Source organism: Melozone crissalis, unplaced genomic scaffold (assembly GCF_028551555.1).
Source record: "Melozone crissalis strain CALT ecotype California unplaced genomic scaffold, PUWL_Pcris_2 ptg000081l_1, whole genome shotgun sequence".
NCBI lineage: Eukaryota > Metazoa > Chordata > Aves > Passeriformes > Passerellidae > Melozone > Melozone crissalis.
The window spans coordinates 6,154,458-6,166,695 of NW_026535858.1; the positions used below are offsets into that span (position 1 = coordinate 6,154,458).

The following is a 12,238-nucleotide window of genomic DNA, read 5'->3' on the forward strand; positions in this document are numbered from 1 at the left end:
TCTCTACAAGTTCTGCACTTACAGGTGCTGCCTCTCCTCAAGCTTTCCCTGCAACACCTCCCAGGGAAGGCACCTGTGCCCAAAGAGAGCAGGGGCAGGGTTGGGGCACCAGCCCACGGCCAGAGGACCCCTTTGCTCCGAGGGCAGCCTTCCCCCAGAGCAGCCACGCTGCACCCTGCTCTTCTCCTCCCTTTAATTCCTTTTTAATTAATCTCATCAAAGGGCACGGAGCAGGCTGGTGCCTATGGAGGCACCCTGCCAGCTGCAGTGCAGAGCCGGGTGCCAGCCCCCTCCACCCCATCCTCCCCGAGCCCCCAGGGCCAGCCCGGCAGGGAGAAGCAGCAGGGGTGGGGGCATGCTTGAATTTGAAAATATTTTATTCGAATAGTAAATAATTATACAGTTGAAACAGTTCTATCGAAGCACTCTATAAATAGCTAACAGTTAAGAAAATAATGTGTGTAGAAAAAGAGATTGCATCTAAAAGTAAGAGCTGTTGGTTGCACGGGATAAAATGGTTAAGATCATGTGTTATTCTAGGTATAAAAGTTAAAACCTTTTTAGCAGATCCCTTAAGAAAAAAAGATCTTCTAAAACGCACAGTGAAATGGCAGGTGGGGAGACCAAAAAAGCGCATTAGAATATCTGCAATCAAATAATATCAATCTTCATAATTAATATAAATAAATAACGAATAAATAACATAATTACTCAAACCAACATATACAGATAGACAACTCATGAGCTACCTTAGAAAGGGCAAACGAACAGAAACAGAAAGTTGGCATGTCACAGTTAAGGCAGTTTCTACAGCATTTTCTGGAGACCATCAACAGCAGAGTCAAGGCATTTGTGGCTACACTAAAGGAAACGCTTGTTTCTCTCAAGCAGTTTGATCTGTTCACATCGATAAAAAAACAGAGCAAAGGAACAAAATTAAAAAAAAAAATAAAATAAAAAAAAGAAAAAAAGAAAAAAAGGAAGAGAGAGACCCCGGGAAGGTAAGTGTAAAGCCAGATTCCAGCAGGTCACAAGCCGTATTAAAGCTAATCGTGTGGCGGCCCCGGGGGAGCAGCGCGGGGCGGCGGGGAAGGCACGGGCGGCTCAGCAGGCAGGGCGCAGCGGCACCTGGAGCAGGATGACCTGCCGGTTCTCCGAGGGGTGGCACTTGTTGATGTGCCGGGTGAGGCCGGGAGAGCTGTAGAAGGTGGCCGGGCAGTACTTGCAGGGGAAGACCTGGGCGGCGTGCAGGAGGCGCAGGTGCCGCTCCTGGCTGCTCTTGCTGGGGAAGGTCTCCCCGCACACGGGGCACAGGCGGCACTCGGCGGCGGGCAGCTCCTCGGCGCTGGGCTCCGGGGCCGGTGCGGGTACCGGGGCCGCCGTGGGTGCCGGTGCAGCGTGCCCCAACAGGTGCTTGCGCAGGTAGGCTTGCCGGCGGAACCGCTTGGCGCAGCGGGGACACTCGAAGAGCCCCTCCTCGGAGCCCGCCTCCGAGGCTCCGCCGGGGCTCGGCGTGTCCCGCTCGCTGCCGCTGCCACCGCTCGCCTCCTTCGGCGTCTCCTCCGCCGGGGCCGTGCCCGGGCCCGCGGTCGGTGCCCGGCCCGCCTCGGGGCCGCTCTTGGTGGCGGGCGGACGCGGTTTGTGCCAGCGGCGGTGGGAGGCGAGGTTGGCGGGGCAGGAGAAGACCTTGTCGCACTCGGGGCAGCGGTACTCCACCCGGACGATGCGGGAGCAGCGGTGCTGCGCCAGCGCGAAGGGGTCCCCGTACTCCTCCTTGCAGAGCTGGCAGATGAACTCGCCCAGCGGGCGGGCGCAGCCGCCCCGCGCCTTGGCCGGCACCTCCACCGGGCCCTCCTTGATGCGCAGCCCCAGCACGGGCGAGGTGGTCACTTCGTCCTCGAAGGTCAGCTTGCGGATCGCCTTCGTCTTCTTGCCCGACGGGGCCTTCTGCCGCCCGGGTTCGGAGGCACCCTGCGGGCGCTTGGCGGGCAGCGGGCGGCCCGAGGCGGGCGGCGCGGCCGGGGCGGGCGGCGCGGGGACTCCGCCGGGGCCGGGGTGGGCGGCGGGCGGCTCGGCGTGGCCGGCAGCGGCCCAGAGCTTGAGGTCAGCCGGGGCGAAGAGGATCGGGTCCATGGTGCCGGGCACGGCCGGCGCGGGGAAGGACTCGGCGGAGACGGGCGAGCCCAGGCTGAAGCCGCGCTCCAGGTACTTGTCCCTGCTGACGGGCCGCGTGGGGCTGTACAGCGCCTGCACGGCGGCATCGGGCGTCCCGAACGGCACCGGCGGCGGCGAGTCCCGCGGCAGGGGCGGCGGAGCGGCGGGGCAGGCGGGCGGCTGCGCGGCGCCGGCGGGGAGCGGCGGGCCGGCGGCGGCTTCGCGGCAGCAGCGCGCCCGGTACGACACGGGGGTGGGCCGCCGGCTGCGCTTCACCAGGAAGCCCCGGGGCATCTTCGCGCCGGCTCCGGGCCGGCGGCGGCCACGACGGAGGCTGCTAGCTCTGCCCGCGGCGCGGCCGCCGCCGCCGCCTTTAAGCGGGCCGGGGCCATTGTTCGGGCCGGCGGCGGCGGGACGGGCCAATCAGCGGCGGCGGCGGCGGCGCGGCCGCACCTGAGCCCGGACCGGCACACGCCCGGCCCCGCCCCCGCCCGCCCGGCACGCGCGGCCTTTGTGTGCCGCCCCCCGCGCCGGCAGCGGGGCCGGCACCGGGTGGTGCTCTCGGGCCGCCCGCCAGCACGGGCCGCGCCGCCGGCAGGCTCGGCACGGGGCGCCGTCCGCTCCCGGCGGGCTGACTGCTTGCGAGCTGCGGGGAGAGGGGAGTTCGGCGCATGAGGAGGCGCTTGTGGCGGCGGCACAGAGGGGAGCGGGGCTGCCCGCCGGGGGTGCTGCCCAGCGGCGGCAGCAGGTGGCCAGCGACGGGTCTGTCCGAGCGGGAGGAATAACGAGCGGGTCACCAGGGCCCGGCCGAGCCGGCAACCCTGCGAACGGAACAACTCCGCGCTGCTGCGGGGTCGGGGCAGGCGGAGCCACAGCCCCGGCCCCCTGGTAACCGAACCTGTTACTCTGACCCTAACGGGTCAGGCCCGGTTCCCGGTACACGCAGGGACGGCGGCAGTGGCGCTCGGTTGCAGCCCGAAGCGCTGCGCGTCGGGTACGAGGTGCGATGGGGAACGGGCAGAGGGGTAGGTCACCAAGCAAACACGCCCGGAGCCGCCGAGGATGCGGCAGGTGCAGCCGCGGCGAGCAGAGCCCCGGGCCGCGGCCCCGCTCCCGCAGCCCTTTGTCCGCGGCGGCGCGGGGCTGCGCGCGGGGGGTCGCGGGGCCGCCCCGCAGGTGGCGGGACCGGGGGATGAGGGGCGGGGGGGGAGCGGAGCCGCCGCCAGGCCGGGGGCGCGTGCGGGCAGCGCCCTCCCCGCCCCCCGCCGGGCTCTTTGTGGGGGGCGCGGGGCACGCGGGCGGCACGCGAGCGAGCGGGGCCCCCCCGCGCGCGCCTTTGTGCGCGTCATTAGCATAAAGCTGCGCGACCCTCGGCACAAAGGGCGGCGGGCGGGGGGGCGCGGGGGCCGCCGCTCCCCCGGACACCCCCCCGGCGGGCCGGGACAGGCGGCGGGGCAGGCACGGAGTGGGGGGGGGTTCGAGGGGCCGCCCCCGCCCGCCCGGGTGGGACAGGCGTGCGGCGCGGCGGGGCGGGGCGGGCGGCCCGCGGCGCATTAGCATACAGCTGCGGCCCCGCGGGCACGCGCCGCCGCCGCCTCCCCGCCGGGCTGCGAACCGAGACTCCCCTACACCGACGGGGCTGCGCACCGACAGCTCTCTTCACCGACGGGGCTGCGAACCAGACTCCCCTACACCGACGGGGCTGCGAACCGAGACTCCCCTTCACCGACGGGGCTTCACACTGAGATCCCCATCACTGCCGGGGCTGCACACCGAGACCCCCCTGCGCACCGAGATCCCCATCACTGCCAAGGCTGCGCACCGAGACCCCCCTGCCGTCTGTCTCTTACCTGCAGGCGGGAGCAGTCTGTAGGGATCGGTCGGGGCGTACATGGGCAGCTGGGCGCGGTGGTGCCGCAGGTAGCGCAGGACGGGTTCCCGCAGCGATGGCCGGCCGGGTTTCAGCCTAGGCAGCTGCCCGGGCACCTGCAGGACAGAGCTGTCTGTCAGACAGACAAACGGGACTGGGGGCACACGGCAGCGGGGTCCCAACACGGCCTGAAAACATGTCAGGGTTAGGATACAGGCAGCAGTGGGGTGTGGAATGGGGCTCACACTGAGTACACCCTGGGGCCGGTGGTGCTCGACTGTTTGTTCACCTCTCCCTCACAAATAACCAGCCACAGGTGCAAGGGTTGTGTGGAGCAAACCCGTGCGGAACCCCTGTCAGAGGGGTTTTGCCAGAGGAATTCCACACTTCCCCCCACCCCCTCCGTGCCCTATATTTACTGTGGTTTTTACCCGAGCCTCAGCCCGGCCCAGCTGCAGCCAGAGCACCAGGCCATGATTGCTGACGGACCACAAGCGCTGCTCCGGTAGCTCTGGCACGGCACGTGTGCCCAGGGCGTGCGGCAGGCAGCATCCAGCAGCTGATGGAGGTGCAGCCCCCAGCCCAGCCCTGCCATCTGCATGTTTGCATCGCCGGGGCTGCCACAAACACATGGCTGCGATCCCCGAGGGGTAAACACGGCCCGTGCCAGCGGCCCTGCCAGAGCCCCGCGCTGCCAGGGCAGCCTCGGGTGACAATTTCAACGCAGGCTAAATGCACAGCCCGGCCCCAGAACATAACTGGCTTTTCTGTGTCTGTGCAGTTAGTGCTTCGATTAGCAAATATTTCTGTAAATATTATCCCCCAGTGCAGGACACTTTCTATTTTTCCACTTTCTCTGGAAGCTAACCAGAAATATCTGACTTCTGTGCATTTATGCTCACAGCTCTTAAACATCTCTCTCCCTCATTTTTACACTTCATTTGTGTAATTTTTCTGCATGCTGAAATGAGCTAGAATATGAGCATCAGGAGGCAGAGACAGTAGGTCCCTTACTTCATACAGAAATACAACCAGTCCTGAGGCATTTAAGAGATATTCCAAGAGCACATGGTACAAGCTCTGGATCTGGGAATGTGCCCAGAAGGAACACCCAATGAAAACATAAATTGTGACATTTAGTAAATATAGTTAAAATCACTGTGAAAAAAAAATAAAAGTCGAAAAAGCCAAATTTTCATTCAGATGGAAATGAATGAAATCATCACCTATGTCCACAGGAATCCTGACTCACACAGAGATGCTTCCAGGCTGTGCAAGGAGACCCTCTGTGTCAGGACTGCTGCCACAAAGGGTAAGGCAAGCAAGTCCTTCATTTGTATGGCACAAATTGCCCTCTCTCCCAAGCTGTTCATACTAACAGCATGATAAATAAGTTTGAATGATGGCAAGAAAAATACTTCGCATCAGGCCCCTCATTCTGCACAGAACTTAATTTTGCACTCTTTTATAGAGGTCTTCCAAGAGAACCCAAATTAAACTGCACCAAGGCCCTTTCTGGGTCAGGACAACAGGAGGCAAATAGCTCTGAGCCCTTTGGGGAGAGGCAGGGCTGAGCACACATGGCTGCAGCTGGGATGCAGCAACACTGGGCCCTGGAGATGGGTGAGCTATGGGCTCTACTTCCTCCTGCCACCCTGCCTCCATTTACTCTCAATTTCATTCGTTTTCTGCACAGTTAAAAACTCGGTGAGCACACATTTAAAACCCAGTGCCACCATCTGGAACCACATGGGGTTAAACAAAGGCAGAGCAGTGTGAGCAGGGACAGGGTGAACTGGTCCCGGGTAGTGGGCTGGAAGCACTAAAATCAGACCACAAATTCTGTTTGGGATCAGCCAGAAGTTCCTCAGGAGGTGGGGAAGGCAGCTCTGGGGGCTGCCTGACACCTGCTGCTGTTATTAGTTCTCCCCATGGAGCACAGTGACTGGATTTGGATTTTGGGCAGGCAGTTCCTGGCTCCTGAGGCTTTATGCCTCTGTTATGGTGCTGGGGCCAAAGCTGTAAAACAGCATTAGCAAACATTTTAATTCCACCCTTATTCAGGAAATCCACTTATCACTGAAAAAGCCAGTTGCTTTCACCCTTTGGACTACAAAAGCTATTCCCTGTGGGTAGGTGTTGAAAAACCTACCCAAGGCTCTGCTGAGAGAGGTGTAGGATGGCCCACAGCATATTCCTGTTAGGGAACACCCCTAAACCCAAGGGGGATACATGGACAAGCCAGGCTCCTGATTCTACTTGTGCAAAATTGCAGCTATAATGCAAAAATGCAGTCATGGACAACAAAGCAAGTTTGAGTTCTACTGGCAGATATGAGAATACACCCAAAGCAGAAAACTGAACGCTGTGCTGTACATGGTGACCCCCCTGTGAGGTACACAGTCTACTCTGGCTTCCCCGAAGAGAGAGGTAAACAGAAATATAAAGCTTCAGGATACAGATGGGAGCAGAAATCAAAGTGACCAACACCAACAAATTGCCTAAATAATAAAATGCACTCGCCAGTCATTTTTCTTACCTCTTCTGACATCAGCATTTGGTGCAGTTCCTTCTGCAGATCAATAAACCGATCGTGATAGATGGCCAAGGACCAAGGTTCCCTGAAGTAGCTGGGTAAAAAAGAAGAAATTTAGTTATCTTGTGAACCTCTCATTAACCACTAATAAAGTATTTACCTGCTTTTTTGCCTTTATAAATTACAGTTCTGGACCCATCATGATCGTTTGTTCATAAAATGCCTCCTTGTAACAGCATGGTCAATCAATTCTTTTAATGGATGTTCCTGATGTACAGCCAGCTCCAGTAATTACATTTAAAGTGGCTTAATTCAGAGCTGTGGCAAGACCCAGTGAAGAATCCTGATTTTATCAGAATTTAAAAGCCTGAAGACCTGTAAAGAACGGTGTCTCCATTATCTGTCCTCATTTGAGAAAAGCAGATTGCAGGATTAACTGAACTACTGCATAAACAAATTAAATTTGTGTAGACAATGACACAAATGTTGTTCATCATTAAGGTTTCTGGATTAATAAAAGCCAGAAAAACAGGCCACCACAGCGCTGCAATATGTTCTTTGCACTAGTGTGATGAAGCTAAATTGAACCAATTCTAGGAGGAAGCTCTTCTAACTTTTTCTTTTCAGTGACAGCATTCACAGCAGCATTCTTCCATGAAAAAGGAGGAAAAGGATGGAGATGGATGGGTTCTGCTCCCTGTAGAACCTCATGGCTGTAAATATAACTGGGGGCAGCCACATTACAAAGCTGTGATTTATTTCTCTCTATAATGAAAGATAAATTTTACAGCTCGGGTGAGATGCTGGGAGTGTAATTCTTGTTAATGCTCACAGTGGTCAGGAGGTGCCCCGTGCTCATCTTCATAATGACCGAGCAGATGTCAGCAGGCTCACCCAGGAAATTGGGAGAGGGGGGAATTTGTGTGGTTGCCACCAACACTCATGCCTTGGGAATGGCAGCAGACCCTGGCACTGCCCTCTGGAGCACAGGAACCTTCTCCTGGTTCAGCTGTGTGGCCTTTAAGTGAGCACCTGCATAAGGCAACTTATACATGCCACAAAGATTTAATAATCCTGAGATTCCTGTCCACAGAGAACTAATGTGCAGTTTCCTCTCTGCAGATTTTACTTCCTCCATGTCCAAGGGCAGGATTTCCCCCTCCTGCTCCAAAGACACCCCAGCTCTCCCTCACACTCATTGAAATGCTCTGTGCACCTGGCACAGCTTGGCTGGATGTCCATGTGCTTGGCCCCTCTCTGCCCCAGCACCTCATTCCCCTCTGAGTGCCAGGCTGGCTGGGGCTGCCTCTTGGAATCTGCTTGGTCTGCAGCACAGCAGGGCTCTCTCTCTCCCACAGACCTTTTCAAAGTATAAATATTTATGGACACCATTCCAAGCATCACATCCTTGCTAGAGCAAGTGCTGCCTAGCCCAGGAGTTACTGGGACTGACACATGCTCATTTGGATATGCAGGTTAGGATGAGCTCAGCTTTAAGGATCCTTATTTCAGTAACTGCACACCCCAAAGGTGTGCAGAGAGCTGGAGAAAAACACAACGTCCCCAAATATTTAAAACCTCTTCAGTTTCAGAAGAAAAACCCCACCCAACACAAATCTTTAACTCACTGTTGATAATAAACAGCAAAGAGAGAAAGGGAGGTGTTATACAAGAATACATTAGGGTAATTAAAGACTCTCTTTTTACTGATGTGCTGTGGTAAAAGCCATGTTCTGCTGGCCAATTGTTTTGTCTTCAAGCTGGCATCTTAAGACTAATCCTGAGCAGATGATTTCCTCTCTCAACTGAGGGACAACCTTCCCCACTGCCTTACCTCAGTTAAGGGGCTCACCTGCCTCACTGAGGCATTGCACTTAATGCTCTTTATAAATGTTTCAGGGGTGCTACATATTCCTGCTATTGTCACCACCTCCATCTATAATCACAACTTTACTGTTCTGGTCAATTTACACAGATTTGGAGCTCAAAACCTGAAATTGGAATATTAAATGCAAATAAAATGCCTGGTTTTGGGGAGCAGAGAATTCCTTGTCCATATTTTCTAGTTAGACTGCCAGAAGGAGCTCCTAACTAACCGAAATTTACTCCCAGACTTCCTTCACTTCCTTTCACCTGAAGAACACCAAGGGCCATTTGGAGATTCAGCTCACACAAACAATTCACTTTCTTTGCCGGCTCTGTGCTTCCATCTATTTATCTTTTCAGTTCCAATCACCTTTCTCAGAGAGGGTACACAGTGTTTTTGACAGAGCAGCTCTACATATGGCTGCTAAAGGGAAGCTTAATAATGAAAAACTCCATTTGAAACCAACAAGTTGACTTTCTGAAGCTCATTCTGAATTTTATTACCACTTCAGCAGCAGTCCCTCAGGGCAAGCCGTGGAAGGCTTCAAAGTATAAAGCTCTTCAGTGTACGAGACAGAGCTGGCACCCTCCCAACAGGGGCTCAGCGGCTCCTCCGCTATCACAAGAACGGCATCTGCCACATGTGTTTGCACCATTTAGTCTTTCATAACCTGCCAGAGTGATCAGGCTAAATGTGTACAAGATGACAGTGTCTGCCAGGAACATAAGGGGTGTGCAAACTTGGTCACTTCCTAGCGGGGATCCCTGCTGGAAGCCTTTCTGGCGATGACAGCGATTGCAGGAAGGCGTTTGTGACGGGTGGGATGGAACGGGCTCCTGCAGAAGACAATGAACAACATCCTCTGCGTTGCTAAGGAGCTGGGCTCACCTTTCATTGACAAACAACATCTCAAGTCTGTTCTGCCTCATTTGTGAGGTGTAGTCTACATTAGATGAGAGGCAAGGAGGAAGGAAATATTTTGTGGCACAGAATCCTTCCCTTTGCAAGAAATATAAATAAAATGGACAGAGCTGAGCACTGCTAGCAAGCAAACATGAGTGTACACACAGCTGTCCATCTGAGAGCTGCCTAGAGTCACTCCATTTCATTTGCAGGAATACATCACATTGGAGAAGAAGCCTCTGCACCTGTGAAGATGGTTCTATGTTCGGGCAGCAAGGACCCAACACTGACCTGCCACCTGAGTCAGGTCTGGTGGCATGGGGGTATAGCACTGGAAGATACTCCATCCCTTCTCAAATTCTCAGATTTCAGGACATACCAAGTCATTCTCCATCCCATGTGGATGGCTGTGGTGGATTGTGGAAGCTGAGTCTCTCAGTGGTGCCTTTGGTATGTAATGGCCAAAGCTGGGAGCCCAGTCGGGCAGGGAAAGGCTGCTGCTCACACACCCCAGGAATCACTCCAGGAGACCAAGCACAGAGGAGATTGAAACTGTTCAGCTGACATGGGCTCAAGTGGAACACAATTACACCAGGAGTGCCTACACAGAGCAGGGACTTCCACTTCTCAGGAGTAAAGTGTTGTGGAGCGATGGGATGCAATGCAATTTCAATTTTCAGGCCATCCTGACAATACTTCCCAACCACAGCCTGCAGATGAACAAAAGTCTTTTCTCCAACACAAGCACAAAAGATGGAACATCCCATCTTGCCAGCAAAATTAGAAATGTGTTGTTTTGAGAACAAGATATGCATGTCTTTAAGACTCTTAATTACAAAGATATGGTAATACCAGCAAAAGATACAAAATGCTTCCTGATATACCTTGGATAGCTGGACCAGGAATCATAGTGTGTTAATTTAAAGACAATATAAATAAATGCTCCAGTGAGCATTTCCTGCATTCATATTACCAATAATTTCAAAAGACAGTTTGTTTACATAGGTAAAAAGCAAGACCAATTTGTGTAAAATCCCCTAGAGCACCACCTGAGAGCATTGTTCTGCAGCACAAAGGACATAACATATTCCCTGACCTGAAATTTCTTAACATTCACCTACAACTGCTGAGCAGCAAATGCAAACCAATAGCCTGTTTGTAGCAAGAAGGGCCTTTACTGCCATTCTCTGCAGTTGTGCTCCCTGAACACCTGCTTGTCCAGGTGTTTGAATATCTCCTGTTAAATTCAGTGATCTGGGACTCTGTTACTGCTGTCACTCGGTAATTAGTGAAACCAACAGCCTTATGGACAACAAATCTGAGTGAATCCACAGAGCAGGTTCACAAAGTAACAACAGTGCTCACAAATTCACAAGCTGACATTGCTTTTGTTCCTTTTGAGAAGCAAACCCTGGAGAGGAAGGCTGTGCTGTTTTACCTCTTCTCACAAACTGCAATGTCTTGTCTTTGGAAGATGACTGATTTAAAACTCATGGTTTACAATTCCCTTTTAAACAGCACTGCAATGGCAAACCAGAGCAAAGCACAACTGCTCTTGCAATTCTAGTTCTGGAAAAATGGCCACTGACTCCAGACCACACTGAGGGTGGCAAAGCTCCTGCTGGTCCAGACCAGCCTCCCTGGGGCTGCTGCAGGGACCTGCTGACGTCAGGGGGTGACACTGCACTACTCACCAGCATCCTCCCTCCCAATATGCTGGTGATCCATCATGACTGATAAATCAGCTCTGCTGCAGTTTTAATATCCTGGAAATGTTACAGCACTGTACCCAGAGGCACCTTCAGAAAGCAGATCCTGGTATTGAGATAATGCAGCCCTTTCCTGTTCTCCTAAGTGGCCTCAGGAGAGACTCCCTGTTATTTCAGCACTGGTATTTGGTACAGTTTAGACACCTTAGTAGATCACAGCAGTTGTGGTGTACTAGCTCTCACTGAACTGCTCTCTGAACTTTCTAACCTCTGTGCTCTTTAAAGCTGCTGTCTGTGCTCTCCCTATGAGCATTTTGTGGCTGACCCTGACATCAGGCTTACTGCATTTTTTTCACATAGTGTTATTTCACACATAATGTATTATGGAAAATTATTTAAAGGAAATTAAACCTGAGGCACAAAACCATCAAACAGGCTGTGTGCAGGAGTATGATTGCTTTTCTGCAATTGTTTATGGATTCAATCATTCATAATAGTTTGCATGATTACTTGTATGAATCAGCAAGGTTTGGCTGCAAATTAATGTGGCAGGGTTCAGCTGACAAGCTTTAACTTACTAATTTGAATGTGGGGTTTCTTAGTAACATGGCTCTTCATTGGCAAGTTAGCTGCTCCTTTAAAGCTACTCAATATCTGGAAATCTCCAGCCATTTGTATCGATTTGCTCAGTAAGTGCAGCTGTAGCAGAGCACTGCGGGGTGAGCGGTTAATTCCGGGAGCGAAAAAGCCCTCAGTGCTTTGATATCCCTTCAACGTGTTCCTCTTTCCTTTCCCTGGCTCTCTCTCCTCAGGAAAAGCATACACATTTCCCTCTAATTAGGCTGCAGAAGGTACAGAGCAGCACTAGTCCCTCTCAGTCATGCTCACTACCTGTTACAGAGTTCCTTTCTGGTCTTTTTTAACCCTACAGAAAAAACATCTCAGTCTGCCCGATGAGCAAAAGCCTACGGTGGAATCCCTCAAATGTAATCCCAGTGTGCTAAAGGTGTGGGATCCAGCAGATTCCAGACAGCAGCAGGGCATTCTGGTGTTCCTCTTAACAAACAACCACTCTTCATTTCAGAAAGCTTGGGTTAAAACCAGCTTTTCCATGTAGCATGCATTTCATGTTTAAATAATCACTGATTATCCAGCCTGTAAGTAATGAAATTCTCACTACCTTTCAACAATAATGCTGA

The 12,238-nt window shown here is 53.7% G+C and overlaps 2 protein-coding genes across 2 annotated transcripts in view; both read right to left on the bottom strand.

Moving 5' to 3' along the window:
* CFAP61 (cilia and flagella associated protein 61) overlaps positions 1-12,238 on the bottom strand; it is an 88,590-nt gene that overhangs the window by 3,583 nt on the left and 72,769 nt on the right. The window contains exons 25-26 of the mRNA XM_054290519.1: positions 6,564-6,654; positions 4,005-4,140 (exon numbers count right to left, since the gene is read on the bottom strand). Of these exons, the coding sequence (XP_054146494.1) occupies positions 4,005-4,140; positions 6,564-6,654 (227 nt within the window). The remainder of the gene's footprint in view (positions 1-4,004; positions 4,141-6,563; positions 6,655-12,238) is intronic.
* On the bottom strand, positions 360-2,546 carry INSM1 (INSM transcriptional repressor 1). Its single transcript, XM_054290525.1, is given in 2 exon segments — positions 360-2,495; positions 2,498-2,546. Coding segments are annotated over 2 exon segments (1,440 nt in total). The 3' UTR covers positions 360-1,104.